The sequence below is a fragment of the Magnolia sinica genome, chromosome 16 (genome assembly GCF_029962835.1).
Source record: "Magnolia sinica isolate HGM2019 chromosome 16, MsV1, whole genome shotgun sequence".
NCBI classification, from domain to species: Eukaryota; Viridiplantae; Streptophyta; class Magnoliopsida; order Magnoliales; family Magnoliaceae; genus Magnolia; species Magnolia sinica.
The window spans coordinates 73,527,975-73,553,530 of NC_080588.1; the positions used below are offsets into that span (position 1 = coordinate 73,527,975).

General features: G+C 38.9%; 1 protein-coding gene across 4 annotated transcripts; it reads right to left on the reverse strand.

Moving 5' to 3' along the window:
- Positions 1–766: 766 nt before the first annotated feature.
- LOC131228979 (probable receptor-like serine/threonine-protein kinase At4g34500) lies at positions 767–24,533 on the reverse strand. Of its 4 annotated transcripts, none has more exons than XM_058224828.1 (8): positions 23,644–24,532; positions 22,464–22,568; positions 22,203–22,325; positions 20,771–20,941; positions 19,057–19,186; positions 18,753–18,962; positions 16,087–16,232; positions 767–945 (listed from the first exon to the last, which is right to left on the reverse strand). In XM_058224828.1, exons 1-7 carry the CDS (start codon positions 24,216–24,218, stop codon positions 16,107–16,109), a joined length of 1,440 nt encoding a protein of 479 aa, XP_058080811.1. In that variant the 5' UTR covers positions 24,219–24,532; the 3' UTR covers positions 767–945; positions 16,087–16,106. The 4 variants fall into 4 exon arrangements, with proteins under 4 accessions (XP_058080811.1, XP_058080809.1, XP_058080810.1 ...); XM_058224826.1 differs by lacking the exon at positions 767–945 and adding an exon at positions 6,494–7,041; XM_058224827.1 differs by lacking the exon at positions 767–945 and adding an exon at positions 6,494–7,122.
- Positions 24,534–25,556: the final 1,023 nt, after the last annotated feature.

Here is a 25,556-nt window from a genome sequence, read left to right on the forward strand (position 1 = left end):
CCCTTTGGAGGGTGCGTCCAAACAGGCCCTTGATTTTATTTAAGGGTCTTCTGCGAGTTAAATGGCCGAATGATTGTAGGAGATAACCATTTAATGGTGATGGAGATGGTTGATTTAGACATGATTGTCTTTAGGAAAGACTGATTTTTTATCTTTGGCTTTTTCGGTAGAAACTAGAAATCTATATGAAGCTTCTAGGAAAAAGTCAGGGATGCTTTGATCATAAACTTCTAGGATAAAACCTACACACTCCTTAGAACTTCATCTCCCGAGGGCCCAATGAAAGAAGCAAGTGATTATCATGTCATGGAGTGGGGAAATGCGTGGGGTCCACTCACAAAGTTGAATTTACAAACAATGCCATCCTGCAATCATTGCCCAGGCACTACAAAGCCAATGTGGCCGCTCACGAGCGCATGCCGCCTGGAGTCATCAGGATCCAATGATACCACTATACTGTAGATTCTCAATGGCCTGGATTGTAAAAAGGCTTTCTTTAATGCCATGTAAGATCCATTGAGGTGGGCCAATATCAGTACCCTATAGATCGAATACAGTTGAATCCCAATCAAGGGGAGGGTCGCTTCATGATTCCCACGTGTGCTACTGCTATAAGTGAGATTGGAAAAGGCCTTTAAACTAGTATATATTTGAGTTGGACCTGGACCACCTGGTACTGTTACATCTGGGTGCCACATGAAATCATCTGCAAGCTCATCATCAAGGCAACAGAGTTCATCTAAAAGCAATGGAGGCATGGTCAATGTGGAAAAAGGAGTGGGAAACCCTAAAGCGGTTTTGGGTCATCTTTTATTTAGATGAGTTATATGATACTTGTCCCAATGATCCCCTGACATGTATAGTGTCTTTCAGCCCTAATAATCCAAACAAGCATGGCCCGGCGAATTGGCGATGCAGATCGTTGATCAGATAAGCCTGATCTCCCTGATAGGACAATTATAACCCATCAAATAATAACCTAAAATCAGATTATTAATAATGAATAAAGCATCAGTGCACATGAATAAATAAATAACAAGAATGGATGGTTAGGATCTTCCATTCTAGGAGATTTTCAGAGCGGATCTTACGATCCATGGTCCAGATTGATTACAACCCTATTCCCATCTTTTTATATTCACTCAAGAAAAAACCAAAATTGCCAAAAAGTGTAATGTCATAAAAACACACAAGGAATAAACAATAAGGCTAAGGGACCATGAACAAAGGATTGATCATATCGCTATCCATCAGGTGAACCGCACATACACCACAATCAATCTGGACTGCGGATCATAGGATCAATCCAACATGATATTTATCAACAAGTAGTTTATCCAGAGCAAGGCCCATCAAATCTGAACCATGGGACCCATTTCTACAAAAAAGCACCAGAGAATAGAAATGCTGAAGCCAGATATCATAAAATGCATCCTAGAATTTAAAAAGGACAAACCAAGGAAAGAGAGAGGAAGACGCAGAGAAAGAAAGAAAGAAAGGCATCCAGCTTCCCACATTGAGTAGATTAGATGTGAATAATTGGAGCCCATATCATTGCTCTCCAGTGGGAGTTTTCATGCTAAAAGCAGGACTCAAGGAAGACCATGATGGCATTGAACTATAGATAGCTGAGTGAGGATTGGAAAACACCATTAGATTACTCTTCAGTGGAAGACCATTGATTGGTCTGCGACTCTATGGGCCAGCCAGTGTCTCCACCACAGCTTCCTCTTTCTTCTAAAGTTGGATTTTGGGGGAAGAAGATTATCAGTTTCCAACATGATGTAAGTGCTAACCGTTGGATCAGTATGTTAATCAAAGGATCTCATAACAGTTGGGTACAAGGCCTGAGATTGCTACTTTGGGTGTTGGATTAAAGATGCAACCTTGATCTTTAAACTATTCCTTGGATAATATTATCCATCACTATCTAAAACTTGGTATGAGATTAAAGAAGATGAGCTTAGATTATCCTATATTTATGTGTCTTCATTCATTTCTTAAATGACACAAACTCATCCGCAGTATATGTGTGATGCATTTGAGTCAATCCAGACTGTTGAAATAACTAGCCCCGGTATGGATGAAACATATCCCAAATACCACACTTGCTGGATGGCTGTAACCAGCACCTGTTGGTTAGCAAATAGACAGTTAAAAAGTAAAACAGTCAGTGGTCCAAATTCAGAAGCTGATATCAGGTGGTGAATATCATTCAATCACTATGATTCTTGGGATATGCTCAATCCAGCGATCATGATGCACAATTGGACTGTCTGGATGGACATACACATATGCAACGTGTGTGGTAGATGGGTCAACACAACACAAGAAACAGAGGGAACTGGAATATACCAAAGAAGACAGAGGTGGCCTCCATGTATGGAGCGCACCCAAGTATTCTATTAGATGGTTCCTTGTGCAACCTACAAACTCTCTTTGTTCCGCTTCTTTTGCAAGAAAGGTACTTTTGTCATGTAAGGTAAACGATAACTCCATTCACTGATGAGAGAGAGAGAGAGAGAGAGAGAGAGAGATTGGATATAGACATTTGCCTAACAGTGTTGGAAAACATGTCTGCAATGAAAGGATCACTTATCAATTACGATAATTGCGGAACTAATGGATTAAATCAGACTTCATTAATGGGAACCACTTTCACCGCCCCTGTTAATACGTCCAATTGCAAAACGACACGAATGACCTTAACATTTAGAATCAAAATTTCCTTTAAAAAATCGAGGGTTATTTGGCTTTATGTAAAGGTGAGGGCCACACCACTTATCTCCTTAGTGCATATGTTAGAGGAAACCTTTTTGGAATGATAGGATTTCTTAACAATAATGTAACAAAATAGTTTAAATTTCCCTATTATGCACCGAAGGAAATAGAATTCATGCTGCTCTACAAAATGTGAACATCTTCACTTTTCTTTTTCTTTTCTTTTCTTTTTTTTTTTTTTCTTTTTTTTTTTTTTTTGCTTTTAATTCTATTAAGAGCTGACGATTTAGTAATTTGTAAAGAAAGAATATGCAACCTCCCTTACACATCCTACCACAAAATATTAGTATGATATATTATCATGAAATTCTATAAATTTCCCTATAAAATAGTTGGGCAGAAGACCCAATTGCAGAATTAAGAAACATCCTTATGATGCTAATGCAGTCATTTATGAAAGCAGAAGACCCAATTGCAGAATTATGAATTATCCTTATGATGCTAATGTGGTCATTTGTGAAGGCCTGTAGGCCCTCATGATGCTAATGCAGTCATTTGTGAAGGGGCACACAACCTCTCCTTAGTGCATATGTTAAAGGAAACCTTTTTGGAATGATAGGATTTCTTAACAATAATGTAATGAAACAGTTCAAATTTCCCTATTATGGAAATAGAATTCATGCTGCTCTACAAAATGTGAACATCTTCAGTTTTCTTTTCTTTCTTTTTTTCACTTTTAATTCTATTAAGAGCTGAGTTAATTTAGTAATTTGTGAAGAAAGAATATATAAAACTCCCTTACACATCCTACTGCAAAATATTAGTATGATATATTATCATGTAATACTATAAACTTCCCTATAAAATACTTGGGCAGAAGACCCAATTGCAGAATTATGAAACATCCTTATGATGCGAATGCGGTCATTTGTGAAGGCGTGTGGGTCCTCATGCTGCTAATGCAGTCATTTGTGAAGGCGCGTGGGTCCTCATGATGCCAATGCAGTCGTATGTGAAGGCGCGTGGGTCCTCATGATGCTAATGCAGTCATTTGCGAAGGCATGTGGGTAACCCCATGAAGCCTAGTGCATGCTCAAGGAACCCCATAAAACAGTGATTTCTTAATCATTGTTATTTTATAATAAATTTCTTAATGGGATTATGAGACATTACTTTTCCTACAAAACAATCGTAGAAGACCCCACACATGCACTTCAGTTGAATAGATGTTTTCAAGAACATTTCAATCGTCCCCACCTTGTTAGAAAATCAGTTGAATTAGATCTAGAGCAGAAACAGAGGAATATGTGCTCAAAGAAATGGCTTGAAAAAGCTCCTTGAGATTTTAAAGATCTATTCCATGCATGCAACCAATCTAAGCTATGACACTGTCAAGTCAAAGGAGATGAAGAGGTGATAAAAACCATCATGCATTTTTTTCCTCAAACTAATCTCAAGCACATATAGAAAAGTCACCTTGCCAAAAGAGGATATTGCTTCTACAGGATACGGACCATATCCGTTGAATAAGAGGAATATCTGAGGGTGACCTGGCAATGGTCAACAAAGCCAGAGATTAATGGCCCTCAGTGGGCCACACCAAAACAACGTCTCAATATGTTAAGGGGTCAACCAGAGAGAGAGAGCTTTTGAACCTGAATTTTTCACTCTTGGTGTTTATGTTTCTCTGCCTGAATTTTTGAATTTCAGGATTGGAACTGAATCAAACTCGAATTTTTGCACACACTTTTTTTCCTTTCTTTTTTATGAACGATTTTTTTTTTTTTTTTGCAAACATTTATTTTCTGCATGGGATTTTTCTAACAATGAACATGTGGCAACTCAGATTTGTAAATGTATATAAATTAATCAAGGTGCATTGCTCTTATTCCCGCGTTGCACATTCACATCTAAAAATTTGAGCTTCACAGCTCAGCAGCTGGAGCGCAAGGGCCAATGAGATTAAAAGTTCCATCCCAGCTTATGTACCAGAAAAGGGGGATCTGTAAATCAAATCATTGGGTTGATGAAGGATAATCGTGCCTGTATTCGGTATATACATCTGTACTGAAGGATACCTCCATAATTTCATATTTGCTTGATAGGTCTTATAACATCATCATTATCAGCTGCCATTTAAATGATAGATCGGCATGTCTTACTATCAGCTGTCCAATAAACATCAACCTTCCCCTTGTACCCGGGCTCTTGGAACTGGCCATGGCACAGGCTCACACTGACACCACTCACATGCCAACACAGGTTCCATCCCAGCTTATGTACCAGAAAAGGGGGATCTGTAAATCAAATCATTGGGTTGATGAAGGATAATCGTGCCTGTATTCGGTATATACATCTGTACTGAAGGATACCTCCATAATTTCATATTTGCTTGATAGGTCTTATAACATCATCATTATCAGCTGCCATTTAAATGATAGATCGGCATGTCTTACTATCAGCTGTCCAATAAACATCAACCTTCCCCTTGTACCCGGGCTCTTGGAACTGGCCATGGCACAGGCTCACACTGACACCACTCACATGCCAACACAGTCCCACTCACATGCTGCCATTTAAATGATAGATTTGCAAGTCTTACTATCAGCTGTCCACCAAACACCTTCCCCTTATACCCGGGCTCTTGGAACTAGCCATGGCACAGGCTCACACTGACACCACTCACATGCCAACACAGTCCCATTCACATGCTGCCATTTAAATGATAGATTTGCAAGTCTTACTATCAGCTGTCCACCAAACACCTTCCCCTTATACCCGAGCTCTTGGAACTAGCCATGGCACAGGCTCACACTGACACCACTCACATGCCAACACAGTCCCACTCACATGCTGCCATTTAGATGATAGATTGGCAAGTCTTACTATCAGCTGTCCACCAAACACCTTCCCCTTATACCCGGGCTCTTGGAACTAGCCATGGCAGAGGCTCACACTAACACCACTCACATGCCAACACAGTCCCACTCACATGCTGCCATTTAAATGATAGATTTGCAAATCTTACTATCAGCTGTCCACCAAACACCAACCTTCCCCTTATACCCGGGCTCTTGGAACTAGCTATGGCAGAGGCTAACACTAACACCACTCACATGCCAACACAGTCCCACTCACAAGTTGCCATTTAAATGATAGATTGGCAAGTCTTACTATCAGCTGTCCACCAAACACCAACCTTCCCCTTATACCCGGGCTCTTGGAACTAGCCATTGCAAAGGCTCACACTAACACCGCTCAAATGCCAACACAGTCCCATTCAATACATGGAGGGGCAAAAGTATTACATGGAGGGGAGTTGCAACACAACCACTGACTGCAAAGTGCCCACTAACGTGAAGGGAATGAATGTATTTAGAGAAATTATGCAGTGCCCACTCACATGAAGGGAATGCATGCATTTAGAGAAATTATGTAATCCTTTTGTATTGTTTTTAAGAGTCTCATTTTCTAGATATGCCAAATCTGTAGATTTATGAGGGTATAGATTTGGGAAATCCACATATTTAGCAAATTCCCAACAAAAGAAAGAACATGGGAGATTTTAAATCTGTGGATTTTGCAAATCCCTGCCCCAAATCCCTCACCCCAAACAGCCCATAAATTTCAGAAACCAGAATGGACTGAAAAGATCAAATTGAGTTTGGCCACGAGCAACTGAAAACCTGACCTGACCCATCCATAAACAAAAGGCAAAACCATTAGGTCAAATATATGGATTCCACCAATTTGGCTGGTGAAGCCTAGAAAGTAAGCATATAACCACCCGTTTGAAAGAAAATGCATTTGTGTGTTATCATTCATTGTAAACATGGACCACCTTTACAAATAAACAAGAAAGAAATACAATCAGTGTAGATCAATATATGGAGTTTACACGAGGAAACATATATGTAGCAGAGTATCACAACTTTCATATATGAGTATCCATGTTACATGCAATTGAAAACAGCTATTTAATCTTAAGTATAATGTGTGTGAAGATTGAACAGAGAGATCACACATCTAGTTCAGTAGGAAGTTGGCAAGTGCCACAAGCAACTAATATCACCTGTTGATGCTTCTAGGTGGTCTCACACGCTACATGGGTCAAGATCAAGCAATTATTCACTCTTCATTAAAGTCCTGGGTAGGAGAACTCGGGGGCGATTTCAAGAGCTTTTACAATGATATTCACATGGACAGGAGCTGCAACATTCTTCTCTCCCTTTTGCTAGACAGCCTCCTCTGCTTGGAAATTTTTAGGTATATGGGACGAAGGATTCTGAGGCATATGACGCCAATAGACACTGAAAATATCTGTAGTAAGGAATTAAATAGGAGGATATATGAGCACAAAAGAACATCAAGACCCTCAATGGAGCTGTAATGACACCAGCCCTGCATCATGTGGACGTAAGTTTTCAATTGGTGGTCAACGAGACCAAATAAAGGTAGGCCTCAAATAAAGGAGCACATACAAATGTAAGTTGGCAATAAGCACACATGTGGTCCACCTGAGTTTTGGATCAGCCTGACTTTTGGACTCATGTCCAAGCTCCCAGCATGAGGGGGTGCACCTGATGCATGATTTGGTTGCGACATGCTCATCACAGTGGGCACCACAGCTTGACTGTATCGTAATTCATAAGTCACCACATAGTCAACTACATTGAATTGATCATTCCAATATTTATGAACACACGCGTGCACACGCACACTTACATGTGTATTGTTTATGTATGTTTATGTATATATCGGGAAAACTAGACCTGAAACCCATGCATAAAGAGTGATAGAGATATGAAGATAAAAGGGTTATCTGCAAAACTTGCTTCAAGGTAGCAAACATCCCCATATCTAACATTATGAGATGGTGTAACCTCCTAAACTCAAAGGCAGCTTGAGTGATAGAGATATGAAGATAAAAGGGTTATCTGCAAAACTTGCTTCAAGGTAGTAAACATCCCCATATCTAACATTATGAGATGGTGTAACCTCCTAAACTCAAAGGCAGCTTGTGTTATCTCTCAGTAACCTCCTAAACTCAATGCACAAACAATTCTATGGTGTAACAGATACTGAAATTCTAGAAACGCTTCTGCCACTTTCTGAGGAAATGCGATGAACCACCCACCAACACCCCCCCCCCCCCCCCCCCCACAAAAAGGCATGTAGACGCATTCGTGTCTTAATACATGTGTTTATCTTCCTATGGAGGGATCATATTCATATAACAAATTTCCGTGGCCCATTGAATGTTCTTGCCCGTCAAATTTGCTATGGCACCTATTGTTCTTCAACTTTCCATGGCTAGCTTATTCTCCATACATTTTTGGGATATTCTTAGATATGTTATTGACATGCTTATGTAAACATTCTTCAGCTGCTATAAACTATTATGAAGAAGAAGAAGAATCGTCATCTAAGCCTTATCCCAATTAATTGGGGTCGACCGGCAACATGAATCTGGCACCGCCATTCCACTCTGTCAAGAGCCATACTTTCAGTTAGACCATAGGAAAGTCTTTTCTTACTAACTCCCATCCACGTCCTTTTGGACCTTCCCCTTGCCCTTTTAGAGCCTTCAACTTGTACCAACTCACTCCTAAATGGTGAGGTTCTTTGCACATGATCAAACCACATCTTATTACGTATGGGTGCTACACCTAACTTCCCTCAAATGCATTCATATCTAATTATATCCTTCCTCATCTTGCCATGCATCCATCTCAACATCCTCATTTCAGTAGCTCATCTTATTAACATGTCCCTTAATTGCCCAACATTCTACCCCTTCAAGCAAGGATGGTCTTATAATTATCCTATAAAATTTCCCTTTCCCTTTGAGTGGTACACAACAATCACATAAAAATCCAGTATTGTAACTACATTTCTTCCACCCAAAATGAATTTAATGGGCAACATCCTTCTCTACCTCTCCATTCCAAGGTGTGGAGTGGAGAGGTTTTAGTGGCTGTTACGCCTCCTGTAACAGTCTTTTCTTTTACTTTTTACTTTTTCTTTTCTTTTTTTCTTTTCTTTTTTTTTTTTTTTGCTAAAAAAATTCAGGAAGATGTGGGAAAAATCCAAATATTTAGAAGATTCCAAATATGTATACTTTTTTTTAACCATATTTATGATGGCGTAATGGTCAACTCTTTGGCAAGAATGTTGTCTCAGCCTGTCTGATGAATTTATGAACCTAACAACCTTGGATTGACTACAAAACTCTTATATTTAATTTCCAAACTATCTAATATCAATGAATTTATGAACCTAACAACCTTGGATTGACTACAAAACTCCTATATTTATCTGATGAATTTATGAACCTAACAACCTTGGATTGACAGCAAAACTCCTATATTTAATTTCCAAACTATCTAATGTCAATGATAAATATATTAGCATGAATGTAATACCAAAGTATCTCACATTTGCAGGGTATTACCTACCTCGCATACAGCAGGCTGAATTAGTCTAGAGCAACGTGTGTTGTCTTGTGACTCCTGTCTATCATCCTCAAGAAAAAGAAAAAGTCCTTCAATGTGTGCTTGTTGTGATGTTTGTGGGTGAAGAAGAGTTTCCTTGTGTGAATGTTTAGAAATACTTTTGTAAAAACTCACTAGTCACCACCAATCAATCACCACCAGAATGAAAATATGTTTGTTTGTGGTTGCTCGTCCTCCTAATCTTCATCATCATCTGATTGTGGTTGTGCAATAGGTGTTGCATATCCATAATAACCAGAGCCGGAGGAAAAGGGCACATTAATGAAACCCAATAATGACTAATCCTCACAAAGTCAATCCTTACCCTAAGTAAGAATATCCACTGGTATGAGACAAACCCATAGTCATAGTCACCTATGACTAGTCCAACACGAAAATGGCCCAATAGGTTTTGTATATTGTCCACGGTAGACATGCAATAGGTGTTGCGTATCCATAATAACCATAGCCGGAGGAAAAGAGCACGTCAACGAAACCCAATGATGATTGATCCTCACAAAGTCAGTCCTTACCCTAAGTAAGAATATCCACCCGTATGAGACAGACCCATAGTCATAGTCACCTTGGACTAGTCCAACACGAAAATGGCCCAATAGGTTTTGTATATTGTCCATGGTGGATATGCAATAGATGTTGCATATCGATAATAACTAGAGCCGGAGGAAAAGAGCACGTCAACGAAACCCAATGATGACTGATCCTCACAAAGTCAATCTTTACCCTTAGTAAAAATATCCACCAGTAAGAGACAGACCCATAGTCATAGTCACCTAGGACTAGTCCAACACGAAAATGGCCCAATAGGTTTTGTATATTGTCCATGGTGGATATGCAATAGATGTTGCATATCGATAATAACCAGAGCCGGAGGAAAAGAGCACGTCAACGAAACCCAATGATGACTGATCCTCACAAAGTCAATCCTTATCCTTAGTAAAAATATCCACCAGTAAGAGACAGACCCATAGTCATAGTCACCTAGGACTAGTCCAACACGAAAATGGCCCAATAGGTTTTGTATATTGTCCATGGTTATATCCCACCACTATGTCATGCATATTATTAGGATCCTCCTCGACACCTTCATTGTGCTCTTCAACATGTTTCTCCCATAAATGTAAGTTTCCTTTGTCGAACGGATTCGTCACACACGTATTGTATTCCACAATCTTAGCTTCACGTTGTATCGCATGTAAAAAAGTCGATTCAATGTCCTAGCCTACAATCTATTCATATTCTTCAAATGAATGAGTGCAAAACAACTTCAGTTCCTCTCGCAGCTAGACGAAGAAGTTGTTTGGCTCAAAACTTTGATGCAATTGTTTTAAGAGCCCTTGCACTCTCTCCAAAATGAACTCATCAACAGTTTTGTCATGTACTGCATATGCTACGCAGATCGCACATATGGCATATGAGAAAATATATGATAGCTTACAGCATATGCAATCACATATTGGCCATGGCACATTAATTATTATTTTATTTTATTTTTTTGCAAAAAAAAAGACAACTTTTTGCCTATAAAAAAGCTTCCAAACCTTCTTACCCCAAAGCTCTCTTACTCTCTTCTTCTCTTACATTTCTTAATTCCAAGTGGTCTTAATCTCTCTCTCTCTCTCTCTCTTGGAAGTTGGAAGATCAAGATTCAAGCACTTTCAAGTTTCAAGGAAGATAGCTTGTTGATTTTCTACAATAATAAATAAATAGCTTGTTGATTTTGTTGCTACTTCTTACTTGTTAACTATATTATTGAATGTTGATGACTTGATGTTTAATGCATTGTTTAATTGATTTTAAAATGTATTTTAAATATGTAAAATTAGTTACCTATTAACTTAGAGAATTTCCCCTTAGTTTCTTATATATTTTTACATTTTTTTTTGTTTTCCTATTTTTTGATTTTCTTTAATTTTTCAAAGAAAAAATATGCGGTTGCATATGCGATTGTGTGATCGCATATGCACCTAGGCATATGCAATCACACATGATCACATATACGATTCAACAACATTGCTCATCAATCAGCCAAAGTTGTTTGATTCACTGCCTATTGTGCAAGAACATCTCCGCAACTGCCTTGACGAAGTCCATATATTTCCAATTCGTTCAATGCCCTTATCTACTTATTTATGTCCGGCTCTAATATCTTTATCATATTTTTCGGCCTGACACAAACCTCATCAACCTTGGCAAATGATTGGGCATATCTGAATCTTGGATTTAGATAGTAGCCTACAGTATGAAGATCATGGTGAAATTGTTTCATCTAGCTCTTGGAGATCATCTTCCAGTTATTTGTATATTTACAATCACGACAAATGATCAGCTTCGCTTCATCCATGGCATCATAGAGGAAACCCATGGTCTTGTTAGATTTAACAGGATGGAGGTACCCTCGTCAGCGGTTCCATCACCTTGAGGATATTTGCGACCTTCTTCCAATATTTGTTGTCCCCTTTGGTCGCCACAACCTTAACTGGTGTCCCCGATATCATATGCCCATGTTTTGTTTTGAGCCAAGCCCGAGAAGCAAACATCTCACCCAACTCTCTCCGATGCTGGTACAAACTTTCAATGAATATAAAGTTCGTCGTAAATCTAATCGCCACAGGCCTACGTAACTTTTTCCCATTTATGAACTTCTTTGTTATGGCGACTAATTGATTATGGTTGTAGATGAATGTCGTCAATTGTCTTCCCCTTTCAACCAATGCAGCAACGCTCTTCATCTTTCCATTATCTTCTATTATGAGATCGATGCAATGTGCAACACAAAATAACCAAAATATGTGTGGTCTCTTCACCATCAAAACTCTTCTCGCATACTTATATGTTGTTTCATTATTGGTCACAATCTGCACCAAATTCTCCTCTTCAATCTCATCCACCATCATCCTATCCGTTAGAGCGAAAATATAGTCAACATTTTTTTTGTTGCATCTGATGCATCTTTGTGGAATACTGCTCCCAAGTGGTAGTATACCATGGAGTTGATTACGCTACGTCTGGTTGGGCCAGCCCAGCCATCACACATAATAGAGCATCCCTAAACCCATACATGTCTTCACATCTATGGTTACCTTTAGACTTGTACAACATACTAGGGAGTTGCTAATATTGCCATGTATAAGTAACTTAGTTGTTGACCTACCCATCTTCACAATAACAGTTCTAATCCACATTTGTTTGATCTTCTTCTATTTTATCATATCATTTCTAAATAGAATTGGATCATATAAGGGTCTCCCAAACTCCAACACATCCACATCATCAACCACTCCCCCCCTCCCCCCTGCACGTATGGACAACAACAGTTCTAGTCCACATCTGTTAAATCTTTTGTTTTGTCGCCTCTTTTCTAAACAGAATTAGATTATATGAACATCTGCTAGGCTCCACCACATCCACATCATCAGCCACTTATAAGCGTGCTAGGTCATAGGGTGCAGTGGCAAAAGAGATAATGAACATGATGCAACAAATTTTGGGAGAGCCGAAGAGGGAAGGAAAGAGCTATTGTGTAGAAAAAGGAGGAGGATGCTCTTAATGTGGCCCGAGTGTCCGCCGGGGGGGGCTATTGTGTAGAAAAATAATCATTATTACTGAAGTATAAAAGTATGTCCAAGTGTCCTAGAAGGGGGTGAATAGGACTTTTCAAAAATTATTTTCTTATAACAACATACAATGCCTAACTTAAATCAAGATGAGTAAGGCAAAATAACTCCATGACATCCAGGCCAATAGAGGGTCCAAAACATATAGGCCTACACAAGAATTACATGTAAAGAAACAAACCTATAAAGATAGTGTATGTGATAGTGTGCGGGATGTGATTCCGATTAATACTTATAGATTCACTAAATCATACATCATAATAATCATTTGATAGACATAAGCAAAATTAGATCAATGCACAAAAACAATCCCAAACACAATCATATACAGTGGTTCGGCTACTTGCCTACTCCACTCCCGACAGACGCACTCTCTCCTAGAGTGTACCAGATTTCACTATCCAATGGTTTTAAATCAGGTTAATCATGAACCTTCACAACCTACACAAGGTTAACTGAGGGACCTACACAAGGTTACCTTAGGTGCCTACACAAGGCAACGAGTTATACGCAAGGACACACTTAGGAGCCTACACAAGACAACCTGTGCCTACACAAGGCAAACACATCCTACACAAGGACAACATATTCTCCTGTGACAGTCCTTATGAAAGGTCTTGGCGAGTTTGTCACTTAAACTCTGAATCTTAATCCTACACAAGGAAAGAGCTTCAAATTCAACGGACTCCTTATAAGTGAGTCCCTTTCTCGCACAATCTGAAGATCTTCTATGTTGATGAAGAGTCTTCGGCTCCCTTGAACCGCAACCGCTGCTGATGCTTCGATCAATGCTCTAAGGTTGTGAGGTTTAGGGTTTGGTTGTTCTTCTCAATGTAGATGGTATGATTTAAACACATAGAAAAGATTCCCATGAGCAATGCATTCAAGAGTTTCAGCACAATGATTTTCCTATAAAGGGTGCTACTGAAAACTCAATGAATGCTAGAGTTTATGATTCAATCCAAGCAATGAAGTTATGAGTAAATGCTTGTGCAAAGGATTGAATGATGAACTCTAATGAAAAAGTGGGAATGAGAATAAGGGTATTAACTCTTACAATAACTCTCTCAAACTCTCTTAAATTCTAGCTCATTTTATAAGAGGCAAGCCATGGGTATTTAAAAAGTTGAAATCCCAACGGTCAAAAAACGGACAGAAATCTAACATTGTCGATACCATCGAAGGGTATTCGATGTCATCGAAATTCAAACCTTCTCCGATTGCATCGACTTCCTACACAAAATATTCATTTGGGTGTAGGACAGATTCTTGTCCGATCTTATCGAGCATCCTTCAATGTCATCAACGTGCACTTTGATGCCATCGGGATTCTTTTTTAAATATACAAAATGGTTGCTGGATAGTTTTGTCTCTAGTTCGATGCCATCGAACAGTCTTTCAATCCATCAAGATTTGAATTTCGATGGCGTCGAAAGGTCTTTGATGTGCTCAAAGAAAATTTAATTTTCCTTGAAAGCTTGCTGGACAAACTAGTGTTAGTTTCGATGTCATTGATATCATCAGTTTGCCTTCGATGTCAATGATTACTTATGATCAATGCCATCAAAGAAGGTTCCATTACATCGAGGAGCACTTAAGAGTATTTTTGGAGTTTTGGAAGAAGCCCAAGGTTGATGCAATCGAATGTCATTCGATGTCATCGAACAGCATTCGATGCAATCAATAATTCACATCATGTTTTCATTTTGCTGCTGGACAGAATGTCGAAAGATGTTCGATGCCATCGAAGATGTCTTCGATGCACTCGACAGGATATGATTTTCCTGTTTGTTCCATTGTTTACTCCTCTAATGCTCTAAGTGTTCAAAACTTAAGCTTACCATGAATGATTTTAAGAGTTGTTGTGGGTAAGACTAAGTTAAAATGGGATCATATACCTTAAAGGTTTGGTTAGGGAAGTGAGGCTTTGTTTACCTATGTGGAGCACTCGAACTTCTTCTTGGTTGAGTTCTTGATCTTGTAATCTTCAGCTTGGGACTTACTTGTAAGACTACTCAACACTCACGTAATTTGACAAACCAAGGCACTTTCACATACGTGTGGAATGAACCTCAATTTATACCTTCTTAGTCCATGCAAACATTGACTAGGTGACTCTATCTGGTTGGCAATCATCAAAAGGACAGTTGAATGAAAATAATCGATGTCTAGATTCAAAAATCAAATGACCATTAATTAAATATTAGGATCATCAAATCAATATGATCTAGTGTGTTGCATCCCACCATGGATGGGCCATAGGCAGGAAATCTCCCAGATTGGAAGATCCCCACCAATATTTGGGCAATTTTCAGCTGAACATGGACCATTTCTGTATTTCTCTTTTTAACTGTTGATTTGTAGGTGGTAAATCTAGAGGTTAGAATCATCCCATGTGGAGATTTTTGGGGCATGGTCTATCCACCCTCAAGACCCAAACAGACAAAATGCCTGGTGAACCATGGTCCCACTTGGTCAGAAATGAAACAGGAGTATACTGTTGAGAGCTTGGAGTATACCATTGGAAGATCCCCCCCAATATTTGGGCAATTTTCAGCTGAACATGGACCGTTGCTGTATTTCTCTTTTTAACTGTTGATTTGTAGATGGTAAATCTAGAGGTTAGAATCATCCCATGTGGAGATTTTTGGGGCATGGTCTATCCACCCTAAAGACCCAAACAGACAAAATGCCTGGATTACTGAACCATGGTCCCACTTGGTCAGAAATGAAACAGGAGTATATTGTTGAGAGCTTGGGGTTGAGGATCCTATAATTCCTCTTTACCTATCTTATGTTACAATATTTACCAATAACTCAATGTATAGAAAGTTTTTACTGATGAGTAGCTCAAAATCCACTGTGCATCAGTGATAATGGCTGAGAGTGTGAATGATATGATTTTTCCATTGTACAATAAATATATGAAACTGAAGCTGTAATAACGAAGAAATGGTATGTACCACAAGAACTGAAAACAAAGCAGAAAAAAAAAAAATTAAAACAAAATCTATATGAACCACTGGCAATTTTACAAACTAAAATTTTATTTAATCATCGTTTGTACCATGTAATGAATGATTTTTCCAATGTACAATGAACATATGAAACTGAAGCTGTAATAAGGAAGAAAAGGTATGTTCTAAAAGCACTGCAAACAAAGCGGAAAAAAAAAAAAATCTATATGAACCACTGGCAATTTTACAAACAAAAATTTATTTAATCATCCTTTATACCATGTAATGAATGTCACAGCTCATCTCCACTTTGATCTCTCAAGATCTTCTCCCTTTGCATTCTCAGATGGAAGTGGAATTCTAGTAGCAGTGGTCTGACTTACACGGGGAGGACACGTGGCTGCTTCCCGCGCTGTCCGATGCTCCTGTAAAACATGACAGCTCTTGATTGAGGTGATTGTGAACCACTTATAGCTGGAGAAATTGAAGAGTTCAAACAAGTCTAAAATCTTTTAGCATGAATGCCTTAGCCATGACATTTTCAGAGGATATTGTACCAAGAACAAAAAAGTACATCAACGAGGTAAAACAGAGCAACAAAGCTCACTTTAAAACCTAAAATGTATCTCTATTATATATAGCATGAGCAGTCGGCGGACATTTTTAACCCCTATACGGTGCGTCTAGCCCTTCAACCTGGGGTATTTATGTTGTCTCCATACGCACTGCTCTCTCCTCTTTGCGTATAGCCTACACAGCGCAAATCAGAATTCAATTCAACAAAAAATTACATGGGACCCACTGTGACGTCTCTCTGAAATCCACTCCGTGGATCAGTTCTGGCAGCTCATGTTGGGAAATTAACCTAAAACCGAGACATTTCTAAGACTCAAGTGGTCCAAACCACTGCAAAAACTGAGATGGAGACGCGGCCAACGCCAACTGATGAAACCCCTCAACAGTTCTTTCTCTTTCTGTGTGTAGCCTGCACCTATCCACGCATTTGCCATCCAATCTCCTTGTTCTCTCCATTCATCTCTCCAAGTGCATCGCACTTGCCATACACACTAGTACTGAAGAAGAGAAAATTGTGTCATGTACAAGTTGATTCATAAAAATCTGCTAAGAAACCATGAGAAATTTGGGAGTCCTTTAGGTGAAATTCGGCATGAGCCTTTGCTGATTGTTGCTGAAGAAGTTGCAGCCAATTACATACTAAATGCATTTCATAACTCAGAAAGTCTTAACTCTGCATCCACTTATTGATCTCAAGAAATCTTTAGTGAATACAAATAACTAAAAGGATGCTACTAGATAGACAACTGAAGAATTGTCTACGACAAGGACCAAGTTACAAAGGTCCAAGTTTAGTTTTACTATCTATCGCTGTTCAAAAAATTGTTGATTGGCAATGAATGAACTTGTTGTCACTAGGCCCTGAGTATATTTAAAAAAAAACAAAAAATAATTTCTACGAGTCTAAACTCCTCACTATATTTTTTTTTAAAAATGAAAATAATATAGACAAATATAAGAAAGGAATACTCACAGCGTTACTTGAAAATTAAAAGAAAAATCCCAGTCAAAATTCAGGATTTTGAATATTGCCAATCTACATCACTAACGGAGGATTTTGCCAATAGTAGATATAAGCATAATTCTTAAATTTCATTCCAAGCCCCCTCCCTATTACCCATACATGTACGAATGGTTGAGATGGTATAAGCTATCCTCTGGTGTATCATCTCCCTGCCATCTACACACATATCTGTATCACAATCTACTTGCTTAACAGTGAATTGGCTAATTTTGTGGAAAGGATGTAACACAGCAAATTGCCTGAGAATTGAGACCATGCATGCAAGTAGATTGTGATATAGATACAACATGAAGTTGATTTAATATCTCGATTGGATTATTGTATTCCTGTAATCCCCAGGGTGCTAATGGGCCAAGAACCGCCCTTGTGAGGGAGTGCTGAGAGGGTCACACGTTGTAGCCACTCATTGCCCCTTTTGTAAAGCTACTTTGTTTCAACAATTTTTTAGTAATCATTCAAACAATAATAATCTTAAAACATAATTCTTAAATTTCATTCCAAGCCCCCTCCCTATCACCCATAAGAATGGTTGAGATTTGGTATAAGCGATCCTGTGTGTGCATCATCTCCCTGTCATCCACACATGTATCTGCATCACAATCTACTTGCATAACAGTGAATTGGCCAATTTTGTGGAAAAGATGTAACACAGCAAATTGCCTGAGAATTGAGACCAAGCATGCAAGTAGATTGTGATATAGATACAACATGAAGTTGATTTAATATCTCGATTGGATTATTGTATTCCTGTAATCCCCATGGTGCTAATGGACCAAGAACCTCCCTTGTGAGGGAGTGCTGAAAGGGTCACACGTTGAAGCCACTCATTGCCCCTTTTGTAAAGCTGCTTTGTTTCAACAATTTTTTAGTAATCATTCAAACAATAATAATCTTAAAACATAATTCTTAAATTTTATTCCAAGCCCTTCCCTATCACCCATACATGTAAGAATGGTTGAGATAGTTGGTATAAGCTATCCTGAGTGCGTATCATCTCCCTGTCATCTACACACGTATCTGTATCACAATCTACTTGCTTAACAGTGAATTGGCCAATTCTGTGGAAAAGATGTAACACAACAAATTGCCTGAGAATTGAGAGCAAGCATGCAAGTAGATTGTGATATAGATACAACGTTAAGTTGATTTAATGTCTAGATTGGATTATTGTATTCCTGCAATCCCCATGGTGTTAATGGGCCAAGAACCTCCCTTGTGAGGGAGTGCCGAGAGGGTCACTCGTTGTAGCCGCTCATTGCCCCTTTTGTAAAGCTACTTTGTTTCAACACTTTTTTTAGTAATCATTCAAACAATAATAAACTTAAGAGCAAATAAATATCCTTACCGAGCGGAAAGGAAATTCATCTGCTTCAAGCATGTGTACAACGTGTCCCATCTTTGGTCTCTTTTGAGCATCCAAATCTATACAACGGAGGCATACCAGCAATACCCGCTTCAAAGCCCTCGGCGGTGGCTGGACCTCTATCAATGGGTCCACTACTTCTTCTCCACGCCGACTTCCTACCATCCCTTTAAACCAATCAACCAAATTTACCTGCGAAAGCAAGTAATGATCACTATTAGGTTAAAAATGCCACAGTTGCAGTAATTCAATGCGAATAAATAAATAAATAAAGAGATTCTTTAACCTCTCCCACTGGTCTGCCATAATCAACTGGGCTCCTTCCTGAAATTATTTCCATAAGCAGAACTCCAAAACTATACACATCGCTGCCTTCATTAAGCATACCCGTGTTTGCATATTCAGGAGCAACATATCTGTTCAGAGACACAAAAAAGCTTATGCATACCATCCTTGTTGATCATGAAAGAGTTTAGAAAAGCCTATCAGTGATGGTATTCTGCTGAAATGCACATTCCTACTAACACCACCCTTTTCAAACATCACTGTTTGAAATATATAATTTACATCCCTATTGCGGAAGTCCCGAAATTGATCCTAATTAGACAACATATATTTACAGTTTAACTTCACCTTGTTTGAAATAGAAGTTATGCCAAATTAGTTGGGATCAAGCAAATCCAAAGCTTTTATGGTTACATCCTCCTACTCAGCTCTTCAAGAAACTCAGTTGCAGCAGGAGAAGGATCCAAACTGTCAAGGAGGTGCCCAGGTCCAAGCCCCATGGTGGCTTTTGTATGGCTTGCCAGAGAAAATAAGATTCTTACATTGGATAATCTAAGGAAAATTGCAAATTAGTTGGAATCAAGCAAATCCAAAGCTTTTATGGTTACATCCTCCTACTCAGCTCTTCAAGAAACTCAGTTGCAGCAGGAGAAGGATTCAAACTGTCAATTTGGAGGTGCCCAGGTCCTAGCCCCATGGTGGCTTTTGGATGGCTTGCCACTGAAAATAAGATTCTTATATTGGATCATCTAAGGAAAATTGCCAAATTAGTTGGGATCAAGCAAATCCAAAGCTTTTATGGTTACATCCTCCTACTCAGCTCTTCAAGAAACTCAGTTGCAGCAGGAGAAGGACCGAACTGTCAATTTGGAGGTGCCCAGGTCCTAGCCCCATGGTAAACTTTGGATGGCTTGCCAGAGAAAATAGGATTCTTACATTGGATAATCTAAGGAAAAGGTAGATGATCACTCCCAATGGTTGCATTTATTGCCTTCGAGATGAGGAAATGTGGATCTTTTATTGCACTCTATCTAGGAAAGTGTGAGAAAGGTTCTTCTCGCTTTTGGAGGCTCAACGTGTCATGCTTTGTCGGTTTACGGGCTTGCTCTCCATGTGGCATGATTTCATGAATGGAAGGAGGGAAAGGATGATATGGCGGCTGGTTCTCTTATCCATCATATCAGTTTGGTTAGAATGCAATTCCAAGACCTTTAACAAAAATGCTTTATGTTCAACTCAAGTGTTTCATAAGTCTAAATGGTTGTTCATTAACTGGGGAAAAGCTAAATAAAGCATTTGAGGGACGCCCATTAGAAGCTCTTCAGGGTAGCAAGGGAGTACTCTCCATCGTATAAGATGATGATCTCTCTTTAATAAAATTTTCAGTTACCCTTCCGAAAAAAAAAACTGTAAAACTCACAAAGAAATGGAAATGCCTAAATTTTAAGATTGTTAGATTCAACTGATGGATTGAAGGGCAATGGGATGCTGCTACATGTAAAGGTAACGTACTTAAAGGACCTTTATGGTTACTCTCTATGTTTACCATTTTTTAAACAATTAGAATATCTTAATAAGAATAATCCAAGTTAAGGATTTGATTTGATATGGCCTCTTAGAATTAGTGTCCAACTCAATTGAAAAACGCCAATCCACTTGAACTGAGAAACGGACGAGCACTGTAAAAACATATTGGTGGTATAGAGAGAACAAACCCAAATGTTCCCATCACACGTGTAGTCACATAGCTTGAATCAGATCCCAAGAGCTTGGCAAGTCCAAAATCTGACACCTTCGGGTTCCAATGTTTATCCAAAAGTATGTTACTGGATTTGATATCTCGGTGCACGACCTTGGGCTCTAATCCCTCATGCAGATAAGCTAATCTGCATCCAGATAAGATTCACATTACAAGAACAGTAAAATGCACAACAGGGTTGAAGCAAGTTACCAAAGAACTGCAGTGCATGAAGAATTTTAAAAAGCTCACTTTACAGAGATGAAGATGATAGATTCCCAATAAATAACAGAAAGAATCAGCTTAAATATCTATAATCCTCAAACTTGCTTTCCTGAATATTATGTCATGAAACGAAAAGTCCCTAGTGCTTTCCTTAAGGAAAACTCTTACATACTCATGTAGGTACCTAACGGGGTAACTTTCTCTAACGTGAAGAAACAGTTTAACGTGCATCAAGTCCACCCTGTCCATCAGGTAGACCACCCCTTGTGTCGCCTTGATCCCAAAAATCAGGCTGATTCACCACTCAACCAGTTCAAAATTATACAAAAACCTCTAGATTCTCCTGGTATGGCACACCTGACCTGAGTTTTAGGATACTGGGATTTTGAGTAATCCTTTCATCCTGATGAGGCATATCAGATGAATGGATTAGATGGAATACAAACACCATGGTGGGCCATGAACAAAACTATGATGGACATTCCATCCCGGCTGTTTCCTATGGTGTGCCCCACCTTAGTTTTTGGATCATCATGATTTTGTGGGGGTTCCACAGTGAACATGAGGGACCATACCACATGATGCTCAGTTAACAGTAGGTTAGGCGAGGTTACCATTAGGTACCTACGTGAGGTGTGCTGGCGCAGTTCTTTCATTAAAGTGAATGCTTTGGGTCTTGAGCATAGTCCTCTAGAAGCTAGAGAAATCTCGGTCACTTTAAAACAAAGCCATCTATAGTTATCAGTTTGGTAACTTCAAGGTTATTACAAGTCATGAATAACATTGCAAACTCAACCCCCACCCCCAATAATTGACTTTAGCGCTACAATAGCATTTTGTTTTAATCTAATTCACTGTCACAATCTGGAATATATATATATATATATATATATATATATATATATATATATATATATATATATATATATATATATATATATCATGAACTAAAATTCAAACATAGATGAAACATTCTCAAACAAAAATTTTCAAATAGTGATTACACATGGAAAGAAGCGAGAGCCTCTGCAGCAACAAAAGAGTGGAAAAAGCGATATCACCCAAAACATCCAGGAATAAAAAGACTGGAGTGGGAAAGACAACCTACTAACAAGATTCATGCAGCTATTATATGGTCCAGCAGAATAATGATTTAGGCCTATGATTAAACGGGAAAAACGCACCCTTTTGCCGTTCCAATGGCAATCTTCATTCTAATATCCCATGTTAGAGGGCTGAATGGGCCAACATCACCATGCAACCATTGCTCCAAATTGCCATTCTCTACATATTCGTATACAAGCATCCTATATGACAAACACAGGTTTTCAAGCATGTCAGGACTCGGGAACAAACAATAATGTAAAGAAAGACACTACATTTTCCTTAACAAATCGAGCAAACTGGTAAGCGTTAAAAAAGTCAAAAGATAAACAAAGGCATACCTCTGAGTACCTTCTGCACAGAAGCCAAGAAGCCCCACCAGATTCTTATGCCTAACTTTTCCAATCGCTTCCACTTCCACCTTGAACTCCCTCTCAGCCTGACCCCTACACAGGAAAGGGAGTCATATCAGCACATCCCATTTCTAGAAAATGGCGCTAGCATATAGGAACTTGGAAGAAACAAGCACAAAACCAAAAGGATGCTATCATGCAATCCCATAGATAACAGTAACTCAGTCGAATATCAATTTTTAGAGAAATATCAAGCCTCCTATGGATCAAAATTCTATTGAACCAAATAATAAAAGAGCAGAAACATCAAATGCCCAAAAACTCGTCTCCATTGAATTTCAAATTTTTAGTATAAAAAAATAAAAAAAATAAATAAAATAAAGTTCACTGAAGTTCACTGTCCTCAATTGGCACCAAGTATCAAAATTATCCTTTGCTTTTCCCACGAAATGGAACAAGCTACTATCTCCACAGTAGGTTTCAACATTATATAACATTTTCATAGGGGAAAGTGATTTGTCAGGTATTTATTTTTTCCCAAGAAAATGCAAAGTGATTATCCTTGAACGGAAATAATATCCAATGACGAAACAATACATAACAACTTATTTTCATAAGAATCATCTGAACATAACTAGCTATTGAAGATTTTTCAACTCAATTATCAAAAAAAAAAAAAAAGGGAAAATCAGTAGAAACAAAAATAAATAAATAAAGAAATATACCAAATATCCTGAAATGTAAATAATGACTTCTGAAAAGTACAAAAATCAAACAATAAAAGAAAAGAAAAATGCAGAAGCCATGCACTTGTTAGAGCATGCTAGAGTGTATCTAACATGCGCCTATTTCTCTAACATGAACCAGGCACACACGATCATCAAACCAGAGGTAAACAGACAAGACAGTTGTGGAGAAATGACATTTCTACTCTGATCCGATCCAATCTAGCATGCGCCAGTAAAACCATTCTCCAAACCGTAACCAAACAGATTGAAAATTAAGTTCCTATCACCTCATACTCTCAACATTAGACTTTAAAACTTCAAAGCAATTTTTTTTTGTGAGGGAGAGAAAATGAAAATAAAAGGAAGAAAAGAAAACGTGGCAAGGATCTAACATGCGCCGGGTATACAGAAAGCCTTCGTTTCTATTTTTCCAAACTCACTTGTTGTTAAGAAGGTTTTTAACAGCAACGACGGAACTGTCAGGCAAAACCCCTCTGTAAACCACTCCATACCCTCCTTCTCCTATCACATTCTCCCCAATGAATCCGTCCGTCGCGACTTCCAGCTCCCTCAGTCCATACCACCTCCCCCACCCTATATTCGACGCATCCACCGAAACTGCTGACGACGAGCTCGCACTCCCACCTGATACTTTACTTTCCGCACTTCGACTCCCAGCCTCCAAATCCTCCTTCCCCTCTCCTCCCTCCAAATCAACGGCAACGATCTTACCCTCATTCTCCATCGGATCCGACATCGCCTTTACCTCGATGATCTCTTTCGATATCATCGGAATAAAGCCGGAAGCGTGCTTCACTCGCATCATCCGACGCTTCTTGGACTTGCGATTGGCGCAGAAGAAGAAGAAGATTAAAAGCGCAACAAGGACCATGCATCCGACAATGATTCCGATGAGGACGTAGACTTTCAGGCCGAGAATCGAGGTCTTCTCCGACAGCTTGTTGGTCAGGCCGTTGCCGGAGTCTCCCCCGTCGGTATGATTTCCAGCGGCCATTTCCGACCTTTGAGGGCTTTCTTTTTCTTGTTTGTTATGTCTTTTTTGTGGAATGTGATGGTGAGAAATGAGAAGAATGAGTTTTTTGGAGGAAAGATGAGATTTTTCTCTGGTTTTTTTTTTCAAAGATGGTAGCCGTTGGAGAGATCCACTCTTAGGGGATAGTGACGCTGCAACGGCTAGATAGAAGGAGGGTGGGATTTGACCCGTTCGACGGAGGAGAAGAAGAGAAGACGAAAAAGAAGTATTTCGGGAAAAGAGCGAAAAAGCGACGAATTGAAAGCTTGCTGCGAAGGAGTGTGCTCAACGGGTAGGAAGAAGAAAAAAATGGAGAGATGGGAGTAATTTGATACTCCAGCTGCATATGACGCTCGATACGCAGGCACCAGGAAATATTACACGTGGCATGTATTAACCCAGATTAAACTGACTAAATTTTGTAAGACACTGTATTTTAATTTAAATTATAAAAATGGGATTGTTTTAACAATTCTAACCTCTGATTTGTGGGCACTTGTAGTTTGAGTATGTTTTTCAATCCTAACCGTTAAATAAATGTCCAGCAATCTAATAATTCAATAAACGAATAAGAGTAATTTTTAGTTCAAGATATATCTAAGATGGTAACCATTATTTTTGAACGCTTTATTTGAAGTATTTTATTCTAGGTAAGCAATTACTGAGTAATTTCTAAGTGCGTGTGTATCATCCATCACGCTTTGCCAGAGTACCAGTATTTCTCACGGAGAAAAGAGAAGGGAAGCGTATTGTCACTGGAGTTGTGCTTTGAAGGACACAACGAGTGCGCCACTACTGCAGGACTGCTGGACACTAAAACAATATTTCACGAACGCGGATTCGGTGGGCCATGACTGTGGGGCCCACATTGATGTATGTGTTATATATCCACGCCGTCCGTCTGTTTTTCCAGCTCAATTTAAGCCGAACGAATCTCAGGAAACAGTGGTGATTGAATGTCCACTATTAAAAATTCTGGTGGGCCATAAAAGTTTTAGATCAAACTGATATTTGTGTGTTTCCCTTCATCTACTATGTCTGTGTGATTAGATGGCAAATAAACGTTACAATGGGCCCTGGGAAATTTTCAACGGTGTGCATTCAATCACCACTGTTCCTGTGATGTGGCTCACTTGAGATATAGATCGGCTTCATTTTTAGCCTACGTGTATGTTAATATTAACCGTCCGATTCGTGGGGGCCGTTGTGGGAGATGAGAATGACATGGTGTAACTATTTAACGGCCTAATTAAATTAAATAAATAAATAAATAACCTCTCGGTTCTCCAATCTCAATGGTTGAAATGGCATGCTTAAGAT

Bases quoted from the DNA above. Each gene is read 5' to 3' on its own strand.
- LOC131228979 (XM_058224828.1), bottom strand. From the start codon at position 24,218: ATGGCCGCTGGAAATCATACCGACGGGGGAGACTCCGGCAACGGCCTG. The intron at 19,187-20,770 runs GTTTGTTCTCTC...GTCTCTGAACAG, and splicing joins CGTGTGATGGGAACATTTGG to ATATGTTGCTCCTGAATATG. The intron at 16,233-18,752 runs GTAAGGATATTT...CATGTTTTACAG, and splicing joins ATGAATTTCCTTTCCGCTCG to GAGCATCGGACAGCGCGGGA.